Here is a 21,107-nt window from a genome sequence, read left to right on the forward strand (position 1 = left end):
TGGGTTTAACTATTGGTCCAGATGGCCCTGTCATTTACCTAGCCAGGAGACTAATCCATCTGATTCACCTGAAGATGTTGTGAGAAGATCATTTTTCCTCTTATCCCCTTAATGAGATAATGTGTTTTTCCTGCCAAGTAGCCACTTGCTTGATGCAAACATAGATTTTGCCGTGGAAGACAGTTAAGTTGGGCAGCTTGTCTGAGCTACTCTGTTGAGTGTAAATTTTCCATTTCATTCTTTCTTTCTTTTCTATTCTTTTTTTTTGAATACTTGCAAAAAGCCCCAAGCATGCATTCCCTTACACGAAATTTCTCAGTTTCTCTGTAGTTTGCTTACCCTTCTACCATACAGCTGTTTGTGGAGCTCTACTTCTGAACATATCATGTTTCTTGGCACTCTCTTCTCTCCTCTTCTCTGTCACTGAGCCATTGCTGAGTTTGCAGCTCTCTTGCCCTATTGTTTTTATTTCTATCTCTAATGACATTGTCTTTGAGCTCCTTTCTAAGCCTGTTGTTAAATTATTTTATTGATAGGATGAAGAATCCAAACATGGAACCTCAACTTCTCTGGGAACAGTAACTCAAGCTCAGAAAGACAAATACCACATGCTCTCTGTCATATGTGAGCCCTGGTCACTAAATGTACATCTGTGTGGCAGTAGTGTGGGTAAAGATCAAGCAAGTAGAATGAGATCCAGGGCCGGAAGAATGATTTATAGGAGGGTAGTGGATACAACCAAACAATAACACAGGAGGGCGTGCTGAAAGAGAAAGAGTACAGGAAACAAGGTGGAGCGCAGGAGTAGCCAGGAATAAGCACAACAAAGTATCTTTGGAAATGACATATAGAAATATGTGACTTTGCAAACTAATAAAAATAATATTAAAAAAATCAAACAGTAAAATTTGAGTGATTTCAAAACATAGATAACTACATAAGGCTAATCTTTCAGTATGTTAGAGGATGAACTGAGGAACGAGGAAGTCTTCGCTAACAGGAAAAATGGTAGTCCATTCTTCAGATCAAGTAGGAGGGAGGTAAATTTATGTGTTGTGGGGCCATGCAGAGCATTATGTTAATGAACTTGGCCTGAGAAAGTTCTATTTTAATCACTTGTACTTTCTCAAGGATATGTGAAATAAGACCTCAGAGTAAAGAGGAGGAAGGTGGTACATGAAACTCATTATCTAGAAGAGAGAACATGGGCAGGTCATTTAAACTATTTCAGTATTTTTTTTTTTTTGCAGGGCCTCCTACCGATATAAACATACAACCTACATTTAAGATCACAATTTTATACATTACTATTATGAAGACAGATTAAGTACTGAGTATTCAGTGATATACCAAACAAACTTCATTTTCAGATATGTCCTCTGTAACTTAATAGTATGCTATTCTGAACATCAGAAGAGAATTTAGGGACAATTTAGCTAATAGTTTTTAGAGGATTCTGTTTTGTGGAAGGCACCATCAGAATCTGTACTACTTGGGTCCTATTGCTGAGAAGAAACACTTTCATGCATTTAGAAATGAAATCAATGCAACAGATTTTCTCCTTTAAAAACCGAAAAGACTGTAGGCAGCATGACTAGAGAGAATAGCAGGATATTAATCATCCTAGCCCGGGATGGTACAGAGAAGTGCCAAAGGGGTATTCTCTAACTGCTATTATTACTCTAGATTTTTTATCAAACTCTGTTGATTGCAATTGATACAAGCTATGCCTTGAAGGCTTTCTAAAGAAAAATTATTTTTCTTATATAAAAAGACAAAGTTATTCTACTTTTCAAGCTTTAAGCTTTTTATCCTCCTGAGGTTTTAAGTAATTGTATAGTTTTAAATTTTTCAAACATTAGAAAGGTGTACATTTTTAATATGTGTATTTTAGTCTCATTTAACAACTTATCCTTTTTCTCTTTTATTGTATTAGTTTTTTTAAAGAATTTAACACAACACATTTTTATTATATTCAGTCCTATCCAGATTATATTAGAATTCTTCCATAAAACATCACCTTTGCCTACCCACTGAATTCAGTGCCCTCTATGTTCCAAGCCCATAATGTGCAGTTTGTACTGCCCTATACTCTTGTATGTGTGTCTGTCTACTGGAGAATGGTTGATATAGCAGATACCAAACCCTTAGAGAAAACTGTCTCGCCCTATCCCTGTAGCTGTAAATTTCCAATAGTTTGTCAGTTTGGGATGGGACTTCATGCTCAACTCCCCTCTCAAAGCTAGGGTTTTATCTAGCTTAATCTTGCACAGATCTTGTGCATGCTGCTAAATTGCTATGACTTCTTATGTGCAACTTTCCTTTTGTGTCCTGAAACACTACTTCCTGTAGTCGTCTACTGCCCTTGTGTCTTAAGACCTTTCTGCCTCCTCTTCTGTAATGATCCCGAGCCTTCGAAGGAGGAAAGCGTGATGCAGATAAACAGTTTAGCACAGAGCTTTCCACAGTTTCTTATTCTCTGTATCTTGGCCAATTGTGGGTTTCTGTTTTAATTGCCATCTGCTACAAACAGAAGTATTTTTGATGAAGGTTGAGATAAAATGATTCTACACATAAAAGATCCTAAAGATTCCACCAGAAGTACTTTAGAGCTGCTGGACACCTTTATCCATGTTGCAGAATGTAAAAATAACTAAAAAAAAAAAACCCAAAAACAAAAGACAAAACAACAGTGCCTTCTTATAATTCCAATACACAAATAAAAGACTTGGTGAAAAAGAAATCAAGGTAAATATCATTCACAATAGCCTCAACATTATGTACTAGGTTAAACCTAATCAAGGAAATGAAAGACTTGTACAATGAAAATTTTAGTACACCAAAGAAAGAAATGGAAAAAGATAGCCAGAAAACAGAAATATATCAAATGCTCATGCATTGGTCATACTAACATAGTAATAGCAAAAATGCCCATTTATCAAAGTAATTTATAGATTCAAGGCAACCCTGTCAAAGTTCAAATACAATTTCTCACAGAAATTTAAATGATAATCTTAAATTTCATCTGTAAACACAAAAGACCCAGATACCTAAATAAATCCAGAACAATAAAACAATTGCAGGAAGTATCACCATACCTGATTTCAAGTTATAATTGCTGAGCCATGGTAATAAAAACAGCATGGTACAGACATAAAAACACATTGATAAATGGAATAGAGGACCCACATCTAAGGCCATACATGGATAGCCACCTGATTTTTTAAAAAGATTTATTTATTTCTATTTTTGTGTGCTTTTATATATGTACATACACCACATGAGTGCACTGCTCACAGAGGCCAGAGAAGGGAATCAGATTCTTTGCAATTGGAATTAGAGGGTCATAAGTTCCAACATGGTTTCTGGAAAACACATCTATATTTTCCAAATTTCTGCAAGTGCAATAAATGTTCCTAAGTGATAAGCCATGTCTCCACTCTCCCAAAACCAACAACAACACCAACAACAACAAAAAATAAACCAAACCAACCAAAGAAAAAGAAAATAAAACAAAAAAACCACAACTGATTATTGACAAAGAGGCCATCAACAGACATTGGAGAAAAGACACTGTCTTCAACAAATGTTGCTAGTCAGACTGGATAGCTGCATGGAGAAGAGTAAAACTATATTCTCATCTCTCACCCAGCACAAAACTCTACCCCAAATGGCTCAAGTAACTGAAAAATATCTGGTACTCTGAGCTTGATACAGGAATAAGTAGAGAGAGAATGTGCTTGAACTCATTGACAGAGGAAAAGACTTTCTGTTTTTGTTTGATTATTTTTGAGACAGGGTTTCTCCATGCAGTTTTGGTGCCTGTCCTGGATCTCACTCTGTAGACCAGGCTGGCCTTGAACACACAGAGATCCTCCTGCCTCTGCCTCCCAAGTGCTGGGATTAAAGGCATGTGCCATAGCCACACAGCAGAAAAGACTTTCTGAGCAGGACCTCAGTAACATAGGCATTTCTATCAGCAATTATTAAATGAAGCTTCATGAAACTGAAAATCTTCTGTACAGTCAAGGACACCATCATTCAAGTGCAAAGGAAGCCTACAGCAGGGAAAAAACCCAAACAAACAAAAACCTTTACCAGATGTAGACCTGACAGACAGCAATTAGTTAGAGTATTTGAAGAACTAAAACAAAAACAGCAGCAACCAAAGCAAGCAAAAAGAAAGTTTAAAACGGGGTGTGGAAATAAGCAGAGTTTTCACAGAACAAAACAAATCAAAACAACAACAGCCCAAACAGCTAGAGAACATTAAAGAATGTTTCATCTTTAGGCACAGATAAATCCAAATTAAAACTACTTGAGATTTCATCCTTCCCCAGCCATAGTAGTTAGGATCAAAAGAACTAATGATGATAAATTCTTGCAAAGATGCAGGAAAAGAAGGTGACTCATTTATTGCTGGTATAAGTGTGAGGGTAAACTGATATAGCCACTATGGAAATCAGTGTGGCTATTCTGCAGAACTCTAGAAACCTTTTACCACATGATAGAGCTATACTATATACTAGCCATTTGACCAAAGGATTCTAAATCCTAGTGTAGATACCTGCTAACCCATGTTCATTGCTACTCTGTGAACCATACCTTTCCATTTCCACAATAGCTTTCCATTTCCTAAATGGAAACAACCTAGATTCCCATCAACTAATGAATGAATAATGAAAATGAGGCACTTTTACATAATGGAGTATTGTCTAGCTGTTAGAAAATTTATGTTAGAAACTCATCACATTCTCAGGAAAATGAATGGAACTGAAAACAACTATTCCAAAGTGAGGTAACCCAGAACCAGAAAGTTGAAGTTACATGCTTTAATTTGTGAATGTTAGTTTTGAATCACATGTGTGACTCATTCAGAATAATCACAGAGGAAAGGAAATTAACAAAAGGTCATGGATGGCATTTTTAGTGAAAGGAAATTTGTGGTGGTAATCTAATTGTATTGAAATATTATTTTGATTTGTACTGAAATATTAATTTGATTGTATGTTAATAAATAAAGTTGTCTGGGGGTCAGAGCTATTAGAGCCATAGCAAGAGTGTGGCGGTGGTGGCACACGCCTTTAATCCCATAGATATCTGTGTGTTCAGGGTCAGAGCTATTAGAGCCATAGCAAGAGTGTGGCGGTGGTGGCACACGCCTTTAATCCCATAAGATCTCTGTGTGTTCAGGGATACAGCCAGCATTGGAGACATATGCCTTTAAGACCTAGGGGGCTGTACATTCAGACAGTGACGAGGCAGTCATGTGTTTGGGTTTACAACCAATGAGAAGGCAGAACAACATACTTTAAAAATACGAACCGAGAGGAAGTAGGTCTCTTTTCGCGAAGCTGGGACAGCAGGAGGAAGGGTGAGATTTTAGCTCTGAGCTCTGACCTCTCGGCTTTCTCTTTTACATTGTTTCTGTGTTTCTTATTTAATAAGACGGTTGGTTACATCTACATCTGGCGCCCAACGTGACAAGAATCCATTAAAAACTGCTTGGCTTGGCGGCAGGTCCGCTTTCCCGCAAGGGCGGCAGGCGGCCCGCGGCGGCGGCGGCGGCGGCGGCGGCAGCGGCGGCACACGGCGGCCGGCGGCGATCGGCTTCTTAGTCCGAGCTGCTGGCGTCCTAGTCCGGGTAGCAACTTCTAGCCCGGGCCTAGGTCTGTGAGCAGCTTGCCTAAAGCCGGTGCTACAAACAACTCAGACCTGCCGAACAGGGCCCTGCCTGTAAAGCCAAAGCACGTGGTCGGAGCTTAAGGAAGCCAGACCCAAGCCTTGACTCGGCACAAGAGGGAACACGTGGCTGCATTTAAGCTTTAGCCGGCTACGCTTTCTTGTGCGTTCTCTCTTTCCTCTCTCTCTCTCTCTCTCTCTCTCTCTCTCTCTCTCTCTCTGGATTTACACCTGGGACACTAGGTGGCTGCTTTGAAAATCCCCTCGGATTTCTACTGTTCTACGCAGATTTGGTAAGTCATAATATATCAGATATTTTAAAGGAAACTATCTAAAAGAGAATTTTTTTCCACATTAAAAAACAAATGGGTTTTATGTGTACATTGGAAGAAAATTGGTTTTTGTTCGAAATTTTAGGCAGTCTGGCAATGGAACAACTATATAATATTAGTATTGGTGGAATTATGCACCTCATCACTATAATAATCCACATTTTAATATTTAAAAAGATAGTCAATTTAAGTGCCAGGATAACAGCGTTAGAAGAACTTGTTAAACCTGTAAAAATTCAGACAGAAGAAATTAACAGTGAAGTTGTTTCAAGTCGGGATCATAAGGTTGCAGAAAGAAAGCCTGTTTTCACACAGTCACCCTTAATTTATCCTGTAACAGTACAGCAGATGCCTGATCAAATGGCTACACAAAATACTTGGGCTCCAATTGAAATGTTGGATTTAAAAAGGTTTAAGGAGGCAATAGTATCTTATGGCATGCATTCCCCATATGTAAAGCAAATGTTAAACACTTGGTCAACATATAATAGGATAGTACCACAGGACTGGCGGGACCTCGCACAAGGTGTTCTGGAACCCAGCCAGAGACTTCAATTTCTGACTTGGTTTAAGGAGGAGGCTAAAAACATAGAAAAACAATGGAGGGATAAAGGAGTACAAGTTTGCCAGGATCAGCTTATGGGCGAAGGCCAATATGCTTCAGCACAAGCACAATGTTTATATGATGTCCAAACCCTAATTTTATGTCGAACGGCAGCCTTGAATGCATGGGACAAAGTTGAGGAACCAGGAAAAAAATCTGAGTCATTTACAAAGGTGAAGCAAGGCCCAAAAGAGCCTTTTACAGATTTTTTACAAAGACTGGCTTCAGCAGTAAAGAGAACGGTCTCGGATTCAGAAGCTGGTAAGGCAATAATTGAATCTTTGGCCTTTGAGAATGCGAATGCAGCATGCAAAAGAATAATCAGGCCATTAAGGGCAAGATCTGCACCTATGGAAGATTGGATTAGAGAAACAATTAATGTTGAAGCTGATGAGCATGATGATACATGGGTAGGAGAAGTAATTTCAAAAGGTTTGAGGAGTGTTAGATGTTTTGGATGTGGAAAGCAAGGACATTTGAAAAGGGACTGTAGACAGGTCATTTCCAGAAACAATGTTTCTTCAAGGAACAATGGCAACAGAATGCCCCTTCCTTCTGGAGTATGCAGAAGGTGTGGTAAGGGAAAACACTGGACCAACGAATGTAGATCAACAAAGGACAGACAGGGTAATCCTTTGCCTCAGTCTTCGGGAAACTCCCAGAGGGGCCTCAGGCAGGCCCCCAGTGCAAATCCAGTTCAAACCTTTCCGGCAGCCATAGAGGAAATGCCTGCTCTGGAGAGCGATTAAATAACCAAATGCCTATTGGAATAAATCATGCTGGTCAGAATGATGAAACAGAGAGAATAGAAAATTCAGGAGAAAACATAAAGAAAATTTTTTGGCAAACTTCTATTAATGAACAAAGACCAAAATTAACGATAAAAATAAATGGTGTTTTGTTGTCTGGTCTGGTAGACACAGGTGCGGACGTTACCATAATTGCACCAGAATTTTGGCATCCAACTTGGCCTCTTCAGGAGGTAAACGTTCAACTGTTAGGAATTGGGACATTATCTCAGGTGAAACAGAGTGCAAGATGGCTCGAATGTATAGGTCCAGAAGGACAGAGAGGAAAATTAAAACCATATGTGGCTAACATAACTATGAACCTGTGGGGTCGAGACTTGTTGCAACAATGGAATACTCAGATTAACATTCCTCCAATCTCAGAAACAAATCATAAACTAGCACATGTTACTGAGAGAAATATTAGAAGATATTGTTCTAATGAGTGGTCACCAGCCATCCATATTATACAAGAACAGGGCACAATAACTGATGATCTTCCAAAGACACCAACAGCTCTACCTTTAAAATGGTTAACAGACAAGCCTGTATGGGTCCAGCAATGGCCTTTAACAACAGAGAAACTCCAGGCTTTAGAAGAGCTGGTAGAAGAACAGTTAAATGCTCAGCATATTGAAGAATCAACCAGCCCTTGGAATTCTCCTGTATTTGTTATTAAAAAGAAATCTGGTAAATGGAGAATGGTAACAGACCTTAGGGCAATTAACAAAGTAATTCAGCCAATGGGTTCTCTACAATCTGGGATGCCTTTGCCTACTCTGTTACCAAAAGGATGGCCTCTCATAGTTATTGATTTAAAAGACTGTTTCTTTTCAATACCCTTACAAGAAAAAGACAAAGAAAGATTTGCTTTTACAGTGCCTACTTATAATAATTCTCAACCGGTTAAAAGATTTCAATGGAGGGTCCTCCCACAGGGAATGTTGAATAGCCCAACTCTGTGCCAATATTTTGTACAACAGCCATTGGAAGTGATACGTAAAAAATTTCCTAAATCTATAATTTATCATTATATGGACGATATTTTACTAGCTGACTCAAATGCAGATACTTTAGAAATAATGTTTGAAGAAGTAAAGAAAATTTTGCCTCGCTGGGGATTACAAATTGCTCCTGAAAAGATACAAAGAGGAGATTCTATTAATTATTTAGGATATAAAATAGAGCTACAAAAAATTAGACCCCAAAAGGTGCAAATTCGGAGAGATAGACTACAGACTCTTAATGACTTTCAAAGATTATTTGGAGATATTTCTCATCTACGAACTATTGTTGGGGTAAAAAATGATGAACTGACTAATTTGTTCAAAACCTTAGAAGGTGACAAGGACTTAAATAGTCCAAGAGAATTATCACCTGAAGCTGAGAAAGAATTAGCATTGGTAGAAAAGAAAGTGCATGAAGGACACGTGAATCGTATTGATCCAAAGCTGGATTGCATTTTGGTTATCTTACCTTCTAGGCATTCTCCTACTGGAATATTAATGCAGAGGGAAGATATTATATTGGAATGGATATTTTTACCAAATAAACCAAATAAAAAATTAAAAACTTATGTGGAAAAAATCTCTGACTTGATTTACAAAGGAAAATTGAGACTTCGTCAATTAGCAGGCATAGACCCAGCAGAAATTGTCGTACCATTAACTAAGGAGGACATTGAAAAATTATGGACAGAAAGTGAACCTTGGCAAAGAGCTTGCAGTAATTTTTTGGGAGAAATTAACAGCAAATATCCCAAAAGCAATAGAATTGATCTTATAAAGAGAGCTGAATGGATCTTGCCTCGAATTGTACGGCAAAAACCCATATCTGGAGTTCGTACATTTTATACAGATGCCAACAAAGAAGGAAAGGCAGGTTACAAATCAGAAAATTTAAGTAAAGTGGTTCAAAGTCCGTATAATTCAGTTCAAAAATCAGAATTGTATGCTATTCTGTTGGTATTAATGGATTTTTCAGAACCTCTCAACATAGTAACTGACTCTCAGTATGCTGAAAGAGTGGTGTTACATATTGAGACTGCAGAATTTATCCCTGATGCTTCAGAATTAACTTCACTATTTATTCAATTACAAGATACAATCAGGAAAAGGAATCATCCTTTATATATAACTCACATTCGATCCCATACTGGTCTGCCCGGCCCTCTAGCACAAGGCAATGATGAAATTGATAAATTATTGATAGGAAATGTGCTGGAGGCCTCAGAATTTCATAAAAAACATCACGTTAATAGTAAAGGTTTAAAAAAGGATTTTTCCATAACCTGGCAACAAGCCAAAGAAATAATAAAGAAATGTCCTACTTGTTCCTTCTACAATCAGACGCCATTACCAGCAGGATGTAACCCAAAGGGTACTCAGAGAAATGAAATCTGGCAGATGGACGTGTTTCACTTTGCAGAATTTGGAAAATTGAAATATGTACACCACACTATCGATACTTATTCAGGATTTCAATGGGCAACTGCTTTGAGTTCTGAAAAAGCTGATTCTGTAATCACTCATTTGCTAGAAGTTATGGCCATCATGGGTATACCTGCACAAATCAAAACTGACAATGCTCCATCATATGTCTCTGTTAAAATGAAACAGTTTTTTGCTTATTACAATATAAAGCATATTACAGGCATACCACATAATCCTACAGGTCAAGCAGTTATAGAAAGATCAAACAGAACTCTAAAGGATATGCTAAATAAACAGAAATGGGTAACAAAAACCCCCAGAAATAGACTGCATAATGCTCTTCTAACTTTGAATTTTCTGAATGCCAATGAGAAAGGAACAACAGCTGCAGAGAGACATTGGATAATAGAAAAAACTACAGAATTAAATCAGCCTATATACTTTAAGGATGTGCTGACCTCAGAATGGAAACCAGGGTATGTATTACATTGGGGACGTGGTTTTGCTTTTGTTTCTACAGGAGAAGATAAGCTGTGGGTACCATCAAAATTGATAAAGGTTCGATTTGAACAAGAGAGACCTCTTAATTAGAGGAGGTGATAGTTCATCAACCAGCATGAACATCCAATTTAAACTAACTTGTATCAATAACACATGCCTTTTCATTTAATCAGATAATAACTTGTCAAAAGGAAACATCCCCAAAATTAGTCTTGGGGAAAGGTTTTTGTTTTTGTCTTTTAGGAGAATGAAGGTTAAGGAATCTGAAGAACACTGGACAAATGAGACAACTGAAGAAAAGGGACAAATCATCTATCCCAAGAAACAGAGTGAAACGGTGTATGGGTATATATTATCTAAAAAATTTTATGTCTTCCTAAATGTTTGTTTCTGCTTTTCTCTAAAGATTTAACACTATTGGTCTTCTAACAGTCCCAGTTCAATTAAAATTTAAAGCTGACTTTGGAGTTGGAGAATGGCTCTCTCCTTCTTTAAAATCAAGCATGTTGTTAAAAGGAAAATGCAAACTCCCTGTATCATGCCAGAATAAGAGCCATTTCTGCTATGGTACAGGACAAAAGCAAAATTAATTAAGGGACTATTCTATTACTAATCTCAACTCTTTGATTCTATTCTGATTCTTTAAACTGTTCTCAAAGTATAAATTTTATATCAAAATTTACAAGATTAATATATATATATACATTTTAAACTTTGTTAAGATATGAATGGTCACATAGAGTACTAACTAATTCTAGAAAAAAGGCTAGCTGCATATATATGTTTTTGTGTTCGAGTCTCTTATCAGTTTTCTGCAGGAAATCATGGCCAGGCCTAACATCAACTGAAGTCTCCAGAAAGAAGATGGGGCCCCACAACAACAACAATTCCACGTGGACAATAATAATATCATTAAGCTGACAAACATCATCCATAGATCAGCTTTGAACTACAAGGTGCTCAGAGCAAATTTGAGATGACTAGCTGAGATGATCCAGTCTCAAAGACTACTTGAATAAGGACTTGAGATAAACCCTCAACTTTGGCATTATACACAGACTGGATAATGAAGGATATAGTTACCTCTCTTAGAATTTGACAATTAACCTAAAATTTTTCTTTCAGGATAAAGAAAACTTCGCCCATACCCAGCAGGAAGCAATTTTAAGAATACGACGCCCACATTCCCAAAGAGGTGGTGTGGGGCGGGTGGTTTTTTGGTCTTTTTAATGGGTTCTGGGTCTGGGATAATTTTCAGTATTTAGGGGGGTTGGTTACAAGTTATTGTCAAGGGTTAGGAAAAAGGCTAAGCAAAGGAGATTAGATTTAAGGTTCTTGTTTAAAAAAAAAAAGAAAGAAAGAAAGAAAGAAAGAAGGAAAGAAAGAAAGAAAGAAAAAAAAAGAAAGAAAAGAGAAAGACAATTACTAGTTTTAAATACTTTACATTGGATTGAATTGTTTTATATTGTACACAAATTTGAAACTGATATTGTTAGAAAATGCTATATGTATATTTCTAATTGTATTTATTCCATCCATTTAACAATGTAATGCAAATTTCTGATCCTTGGATGTTATTATTATCAACTATTAGGATATAAAGAAATGAAAGCTAGTAGTTAGACATTATCATAGAACTTGTAGTCATATTGGATATGTTTTAAAAATTGAGCAGAGATGTTTTAGACAGGTCATCTTCAAACCCTTCAGAGATCTACAGAATATGGCATTTAAAATGTTTTAATAACTTAGAAAATTTTTCTTTTTTGAGACATGTCGGCTCCTGGCAGTACCAATCTACTTTAGAGAAAATATGGGCATTGAAGAAACTGCATATGGAGTCAACTTTCATTCTGGCAAAAGTTAGCCACTGGACAACAAAGTATCCTCGAATCAACAGGACAAAATGGACAGACAGATCACGAAACAAGGGACTACTGATTCTTGCCAAAACAAGTGTGGTTATGGCTTTATCAAAAGGCATCTTCTGAGGCCAGGACAATATGGCCCCATCCCTGAAGTGGCCTTCGCATCCGGAAAAGGTACGGTGCCCTTTTCTTCGAAGGCAGCTTAACAGGCAGAGGGCCGATGGATTCTGTTGTACAATGGAACAGCAGCTGAAAGCTCATGCCTCTCAAAAGTAGACTGGCATTTAATAGAGGGATGTGGAGAAGAAGGGGATGCTGAGATGAAGCCATATATACACAGCCAAGAAGAATGGACAGCTGAATTAAAAAACTGTCAACAATTTCCAGAATTTAAAATCCTGAATCATGACAGGACACTAGTGGAATTCAGGTGTTTCTGGTACGTGGACTGCTCTCACCCAATGTGAGGTTGAACTGTTGACCTTGTGTACATCCTACTTCACAAATGAGTCTGTCAGATACACTAAGCCTATAGGCTGAAGATGATGCCCCAACACTGCGGAGAATCCTCAGTTGACTGCCCAGGCAGCTGGCTGTTTCTGTCAACTCACAAAATTTTTTTGGAAGTTGCTTGCATGCACTTCCTGTTTTTATTTTTGTTAGCTAATATTATTCCCTTCTTGGGTCTCTGAGGGAGTTGAAGATTAGTTAGTTATGGTTGAAGATTAGTTAGTTATAGTTGAAAATTAATTAGGATAGAAAGTACATTAGATACATCTTGGAATTATCAAAATAGGATAGATAATGGAATTATTTTCTCTGATTCGTCAAATACCTGTTTAGGTATTTATTACTTGTATATATTGTATATAGTTATTGTACTTTTGTATATAGTTTTTCTTTTGTTAGTCATAACCTTTTGCTTTTTTTCTTTTTATTAAAATAGAAAAGGGGAAATGTGGTGGTAATCTAATTGTATTGAAATATTATTTTGATTTGTACTGAAATATTAATTTGATTGTATGTTAATAAATAAAGTTGTCTGGGGGTCAGAGCTATTAGAGCCATAGCAAGAGTGTGGCGGTGGTGGCACACGCCTTTAATCCCATAGATATCTGTGTGTTCAGGGTCAGAGCTGTTAGAGCCATAGCAAGAGTGTGGCGGTGGTGGCACACGCCTTTAATCCCATAAGATCTCTGTGTGTTCAGGGATACAGCCAGCATTGGAGACATATGCCTTTAAGACCTAGGGGGCTGTACATTCAGACAGTGACGAGGCAGTCATGTGTTTGGGTTTACAACCAATGAGAAGGCAGAACAACATACTTTAAAAATACGAACCGAGAGGAAGTAGGTCTCTTTTCGCGAAGCTGGGACAGCAGGAGGAAGGGTGAGATTTTAGCTCTGAGCTCTGACCTCTCGGCTTTCTCTTTTACATTGTTTCTGTGTTTCTTATTTAATAAGACGGTTGGTTACATCTACAGAAATTGACACAGTGCTCTAAATGGGGATGGAGAATAATGGAATAAGGACAGTCTAATGGGGGAATAGGAGGCCAGAGTGGAGGAGAGGATATGGAAACTGATAAGCAATACTAAAGATACTTTGAAAAATATTATATGGAACCTAGTATCATAGAAGCTTTGCAAAATGTATACATACACATATAAAAACCATTTAAAATAATTTGTCCTATAATGAAGCAATAATGCTGCTACTAGACACCACATGCCAGCAATTAAATCCCCAATGCCAGGAATGGGTTATCTCTTCTGGAGTTGTTGGAAAGTTGCATCCTATAGACCCCCAAAAGTTACTGGTTATTGCCAGTCCTCTTAATCATTCCTATTGCTGAAGATAAGACACACTTGATTTAAAGAACAAGGAGAAATCAAATGCATACTGACCTGGAAGCTTAATCCCTACTAGCTAGCTTTCATGCTATTGGCAGGGAAAAGCAATCACTATTCTTACCCAGCTGTGAAGCCTGTAAGTCACAAAAATAACTGCCCTTCGAAGATATGCCCAGTATGCGGTAGTGATACAAGCATCATGGGAGGAACCAACTACTTTGATAAGATTTATGTAAGACTTTGTAAGGTGAAACCCAATATGGTGGCCACGAATATAGATTCTATATATCCTAGGTGCTAGGGCTAGACCTACTAGTGTTCCTGTGCCAAATGGGTATAATATTAAACATATTACTAATGCCTTATAATTATACATATAAACCATCTATCTTTCAATCACTTGTCATTTCTACAAGCTTAAGTGTTTCCATTTTTGTCATTATTCATTAAATTTGTCCAATATTTTGAAAAGGACACCTGTAAGGCATGATGTAATTTATTAAATGTTCTAATTTGAGAATTTAGGTAATGATTTGATAGCTGTTCTACAAAAATATTTAAAGAATATAAAGAAAGTTGTATCTAGTATGCTATTGATTAAAAAACAAAATTCAAAAAAAAAAAAAAACAAAATTCATGATTGTCACATTTGTAGCTTATAAATGTGTCATTTTTCTATATCAGAAAAAGGCCCCAGATAAACTGCAGAAAGATACATCTTCAAAAGCTAATGAAGGATATGCTTCCTTGTCATAGGTAATACTTCCCCCAAATAAGTGTAAATCAAAGGTGTGATAACACATAAGATTCCCTGGTTGTGTTATCCCTTATTCATCTTGTAACTTTGTTGCTGGTTAAAATTATAGACATGTTAAGAAATGTGCTAGACTATGAAGATGATGATGTCTTCCAGCCAAAAACAAAAACAAAAAAGGAAGCCATGAAAATATTCATCAGGAGTTATTATGCTTTATGCTGTTCTACTCTTAAACAGCTTTTACATAGGGGGAAAATCTATATTATGTAATTTGGGAAATGAAAATGCCACTGGAAATTTTTATCCAATTCATCCCACAGAAATTAATTTATAATCCCACAGTGGGACAGATAATACATGTAACAGAAATAATTCCTTATAATAAATATTTGTCTATGACCAGGCTACCTGCCCAGGATTTCAGACATTTGGGTAAATTCTAGAATTCCCATAGGGCAGAGCTTCTGGGAATACAGCTTAGTTGTTCAGAAGAGAGTTCATCTTACTGTGGACTCTCCTTAGCTCACATACAGTCCTTCTAACATTTGCGGGTTTTCTGAAAGAGAGATGTTAGTGGGGATGACACATGCAAGGGAGTTTAAACAGAGCTGCGCAAACCACCCTGGGGCTAATATCACCTCGAAATTATAGTCATTCATAAATAATACAGCAAAAGTAGCAAAATATCTAATTTTCTTTACAGTAACATCCAGGCTGTTGGTTCCCCTTTTCTCTAGTCTCAACTACACCCCTTTCTCTTCATCTTGGTTCTCAGAAGCTTCTAAAGAACACGAAGGAAGTCCATAATCTTTTCTAAGCACTGAGCTATTTTCTGCCACTAACATTTACTATATGTTCATAATGTCATCTACCTACATGTGACACATAAAGAAGAACAAACCCAATTACTATACCGTGCTGCTCAACTGGGACCACTCTTAGATAAGAACACTTCATATCTCATCTTGTCACCAAATGCCAATCACACTTACAGGTCAGTGAAAGGACCCTTCTAAACAGCAAAAAGTCCTGATGCAACTTTGATCTAGTTCACTGATCTTTCACGGAAGCATTTCTGAGCTATGCAGTATTCTGGGGCATTAGTCTCATAAGAAAGCTTTTAATGCGAGGTGAATTTTAAAAAGTAACCATAGGATGCCTTAATAACTGAGCTGCACACAACACTGGGAGAGAGACAGATTTTTGCTAAACAGGATCCCACCTGCTGTCTAAAAAGCAGATACAGCCCTGACATCATTGGTGACTGATACTCCAACTTCAAATACCTTATTACTACATAAGGAAATGCTAAATTATTCCCATCGTTTTAATTAAGAGGATGGGAAGCTACAGTTTCATTTTCTTCCTCTCTTACTTTTATCTTCCCTGCCATAGTGATGGAAACAGCAAGGAGCATAAGTGTGTTGTCCCAGCTCTGTTTAGCAATGCACTGCATTGCAAGAGACCAAGATAAAACTTCAAGTACCTATCAATGTTTTCACTTCATTCTGGCTTACTTTTATTGTTTATTTATTTCCCTAAATCAGTGAGCAGCAAATAAAAGATGCATGGTTCCATTGTCAACTCAGAAAACATAGGAGTAGGTAACATTATACAGACTGAGTAGGTTTTAGTTATATATTTAGGGATACACACAAATACACAGAGTACAACAACTACAATTAAAAAAATGGCCATGGATTTGAAAGGATGCACGAAGGGGAATGTGGCAAGGTTTAAAGAGAGGAAAGATAAATGGGAAATGATAAAATAATATTATAATTTCAGAAAACTAAAGAAACACTTAAAAATAAGCTACAAAAGAATCCTGAAGCCAGCCAATGGGCACACACATCTCCAAAGGCTTTAGCTGCTCCATTCACTAAAAGAGGACCACACTCCCCAACTTTCCTTCACAGTGATGAGCATAAAATCAATGCATGAATCTTCATGCTGCTAGTGCTCCAGGACAGTGAATGGAATTCCACTGGTACAAGAGATCTGCTTTGTGTGGGTGGTTAGGAGACAGAACAAACAGACCAAGGCTAAATGTATCAAAAGTAAAGGTACTAAAAGCCTGTAAATGAAACACTTTTCTCCATTACTAGAACTCTAAAATGAGCCCATTTTAAACCCCAAGTTCAACTATCACATAATCATATGGGTTTTTTTTATAACAAATTCAATTAAAACATTAAAAAAGAGAAAAGTACATTTAATAAATAAAAGGTTATCACTAACAGAATTCTGTTTCTAAAACAAACATCAAAATAGTGAGGAAGATTCACCAATATCTCTAAATGGGTGGTGTTTTGAACTTAATATTTAATTAGACAATTGTTAGCCCTTAGAGTAAATTCTATTGCAGTTATAAACATTAGTTCATCTCATTTGCTTTCAGTGAGTCTCCTCCAACAGGTCAGGATTATCCCAGTATCCATGCTTGTTGTTACTTTACAAATGTACATTACTGATTTTCTTTTATAAACTATTCCTATTGGGTTAAGTAGTGTGCAGTATCAAGCATTACTGCAAGAAGATTGCCTATGAAGGTTTCCAACTCAGAAATGCTTGATTGATACAAAGTGTGAAACATATGGAGGTGGATTCCTCCATTTCACGAATTAAGAACTATAGATTTTTGCTTAATATTGTTCCCTTTCCTCTTGACCTCAAAGCCTACAACCTGCCCCCTCTCCATCAAGCATGCTTCATAAAGATGTTCTTAAGGCTTATAAATTTTACTTGTGCTCAGGCATGATACTACATAGACAACATAACCGATTAACTATCAATTTGCCTCATTATTATTGATTGTCAGATTGAAAATAAGACTGCACAGGATTGCTTTGGAGTGAAGAGTTAAAAGGCCACAATATTAATTCAGCACCTTTGTAAGCAGCTTGCAAGCCAGTTAACTACCTGCTCCAAGGTACTTAGAAGAGCCTCTGCCTCAAGGATCTCTCTCTCTCTCTCTCTCTCTCTCTCTCTCTCTCTCTCTCTCTCTCTCTCTCTCTCTCTCTCTCTTTCTCTGTATGTATAAAATGTGGTACATTAAGTAGAAATGGTATGTGTAACCAAAATCACCTATTGTCTCTGGTTCATTTGCTGTAAATGCAAGAAAACTAAAACACACTAATGGCTTTCTTCCTAAATTGTGCAAATGCATGGAATCAAATATTCATGTGACCTTCAAAAGTAGTTGCTCTTTGTTATAGACTTAGGTCCTTCTTAGCAACTTGTTTCCTTAAATGTTGAGCCAGAACAATATTGCCATAGCAACTGTTTGTTTTTCAAACTCTGTAGGCAGATATTGTCTTCCAGCTAAGGGCATGGAGGTGATTTGTATACTCCATTATCAATTCCAGTGTCATCACCTTTCCTTGATACAGTGTGACATTACCATGTGCCACCCCTCTCTAGTCATATCCTGTTACTGTCAGATAAGCTCCTTCTGCAGAAAGGGAAGCAGTGTTCTCTTGAGTCAGGTTTATCACAATTCATTTTCCCTGAGTATCCCAGGCAATATTGTCTGACTCAATAGAAACAGCAAAGAATCAGCTTTCTTCAGTACATCAATATTTTGAATTAGAACGCTTCATGAAAGGGAAATTAGGAACATAGGACATGGGTTAATGGTTTTAACAGTCTGAATCCCACACTCAAATAATTAGGGCTGTGTATATGAAGTTGCTAATTCAAAGAGAACTCAAATGAAGAACGGAGGGAGTTTCTCTTTAAGATTTTATACACAAATATTTTTTGCAAAACAACTTATATGCTATCTCAAGGAAATAGTCAAATATGTTATGAGGTTTATAAAAGAAACTCAGAGCAGCAATTTACTGAGTTTCACTCAGTTTGGCTTCAAAAAAGTCATATGTCCCTCTTGTAACTCAATACTTACTAATAGGGTTAGGAGAGCAATCTTCCTTCTCCAATAAAATTTGAAGTACACGACATGAAAACATGGTTAAGGGAAATTAACCAGTCTAGGTGAAATATTGTCCATGGTATTCTGGAGATAATTCAGCCACATAAGTTACAGCAGTACCCTTTTGTTACTAGTGTGTCTCCAAGATACTTCATTAAACTAACAATGTTCACCAAGTGTTTACTATCTGCTGAAAGCTATGTAGAAACTAAAAGTTTTATTTGCTGGTAAACAGTAATAAAAAAGAAGCAGTTTCTTAACATGGGATTTAAACATTGAAATATGAATCATTAGATTGTATAATTTCAATTTGAAGGCTAAATTCATTTTTTCATTATTCCCCTCCATTTCTCCATCTTTCCCTTTTCCTTATTTCTTTTTGTCTTTCTTCCCCTTTCCCTTTCACATAAACCACGAAGAATTATTTAGAAATAAAATTAATCTCAAATGGTAGTGCAATAAATAAAAAGATGCTGGGAATCCATATAGTATTAGAGTACACACACACACACACACACACACACACACACACACACACACACACACACACAAAGATAGTAATGGAGTGAATATACACCTATACATGGAATATTCATGAAAAATCATTTGAATGTCAACCTTGTGACTGAGCCTTGAAAGAGAAGGGAACAGTCACATGATTTGGGTAGCTGATTGCATTGCAGCCTGACATGTGGAATGACTCAAGGCAAGATCAGTACAGTTGAAGAAGGAAAACAGAATTTCTGGGATAGAGAACTGACAAGGTGGAGGCCAGGGCAGGGTCAGGGACAGGGACATAGATTTGGAAATGTAAATAGTGAATTAGATGGTTAGACCCTCATACTCTTTCAAGTAGCTCACATTTTATTCTCAGAATAGGAGGAAGTTATTGACAAATTTTAAGTAAAAGTGTAAACTAAATGGTGTTTTAGCAGACTACTTTAGAATAAGGAATAGAAATTTTAGGCTCAAAGCAAAAGTCTACAGAACCCACTTATATTGCAGAGTGAGGTAAAAGAATTGGTAATTAAAATCCATTAATCCACCTACTTTCTAATTAGACATTTCTCCTGTTGAATAGGTTTTATATTTTTATTTATTTTTTATTTTTGAGACAGGGTTTCTCTGTGTAGCTTTGGAGTCTTTCCTGGAACTCACTCTATAGCCCAGGTTGGCTTCAAACTCACAAAGTTGTGCCTGCCTCTGCCTCCCAAGTGCTGAGATTAAAGGCATGCACCACCACTGATGGGATTGAATAGGTTTCATAAGAGTAACAACTATCAAAAGGATTGTTCTGAGTTTCTAGTATGTTCAGTGTGTTCACAGGGAGGAAAGCCACCCCACATAACTACACCACATTGCAAAAGAAAATCCCAAAAAAAGAGAGAAGGAGACTCTGGAAGAAAAAAGATTATCACTTACCATTTTTAACCTTGCAAGTTCTGTTATCTGACTGCATTATATAGCCTTCCACACAACTGCAAACGTAGGATCCATATGTATTTCTGCAGGTCTGGCTGCAAGTACCATAAATGCTACATTCATCTTGATCTGAAAGAAAAATTAATGTCATTTCTAAGCAACTTTATGCTTGGAGATTTAAATTTTTCCTTAGAGAAAGTATTTCTTTTCAAATAGACTATTGTTTTAAAAGGAGATCTAATTCCAAAAGAAACTATATAAAATAATTCCAACTGAAAGTCGAGTTCATTGCTGTCCTAATATTTACCAAGTAAAAAGATCATATTTAGCATTAAATTATTTGTTATAAAAGGGTACAGACTTTAATTGTGATGGTCATGCCAACTATACAAACATGATTGTCTTTATAATGCTGCAAGATGCACTTTAATATGTATTTGTTGAATAATTCCAGTATTTATAGGAATGGCCTTTTCAGTCTTTTATCTAAGAATTAATCTGGTAGAAGTCTTATGATCTTCAGATTAAATGTGAGTTTTGAGACAAACCATGCAAACAATCTTCACTATTTTGAAAAAGGAAATTATCAGATACTTCCTGAAACTAAGAATATTATCATTTTTAAATGTTTAACATTTTATTTTGTTGTTGTATACATGTGTCTGTGATATATATAGACACACATGAATTCATGCCATGGATGTAGAGGTCAGAGGACACGTTAGCAGAATCAGTTCTCTCCCACATTGGTGTTTATGAGTTACAGGCATGCAACTCAGGTTTGTGCAACAAGTACTTTCATCTGCTGAGCTATCTAGCTGGACCTCATGAATTTGCTCTTAATTAGATTTGGGTTATCATCTATAGTCTACCTTCTACATCTATTGTTCCAATTGAAAACTGCCTTTATCAGAAAAAAATTTCTTTCTCCAATA

General features: G+C 36.8%; 1 protein-coding gene across 1 annotated transcript in view; it reads right to left on the reverse strand.

Annotated features, from left to right (window-relative positions):
• Lrp1b (LDL receptor related protein 1B) overlaps positions 1–21,107 on the reverse strand; it is a 1,955,528-nt gene that overhangs the window by 1,061,411 nt on the left and 873,010 nt on the right. The window contains exon 5 of the mRNA XM_042275227.2: positions 20,173–20,301. Within this exon, the coding sequence (XP_042131161.1) occupies positions 20,173–20,301 (129 nt within the window). The remainder of the gene's footprint in view (positions 1–20,172; positions 20,302–21,107) is intronic.

This window comes from Peromyscus maniculatus, chromosome 4, assembly GCF_049852395.1.
Source record: "Peromyscus maniculatus bairdii isolate BWxNUB_F1_BW_parent chromosome 4, HU_Pman_BW_mat_3.1, whole genome shotgun sequence".
NCBI classification, from domain to species: domain Eukaryota; kingdom Metazoa; phylum Chordata; class Mammalia; order Rodentia; family Cricetidae; genus Peromyscus; species Peromyscus maniculatus.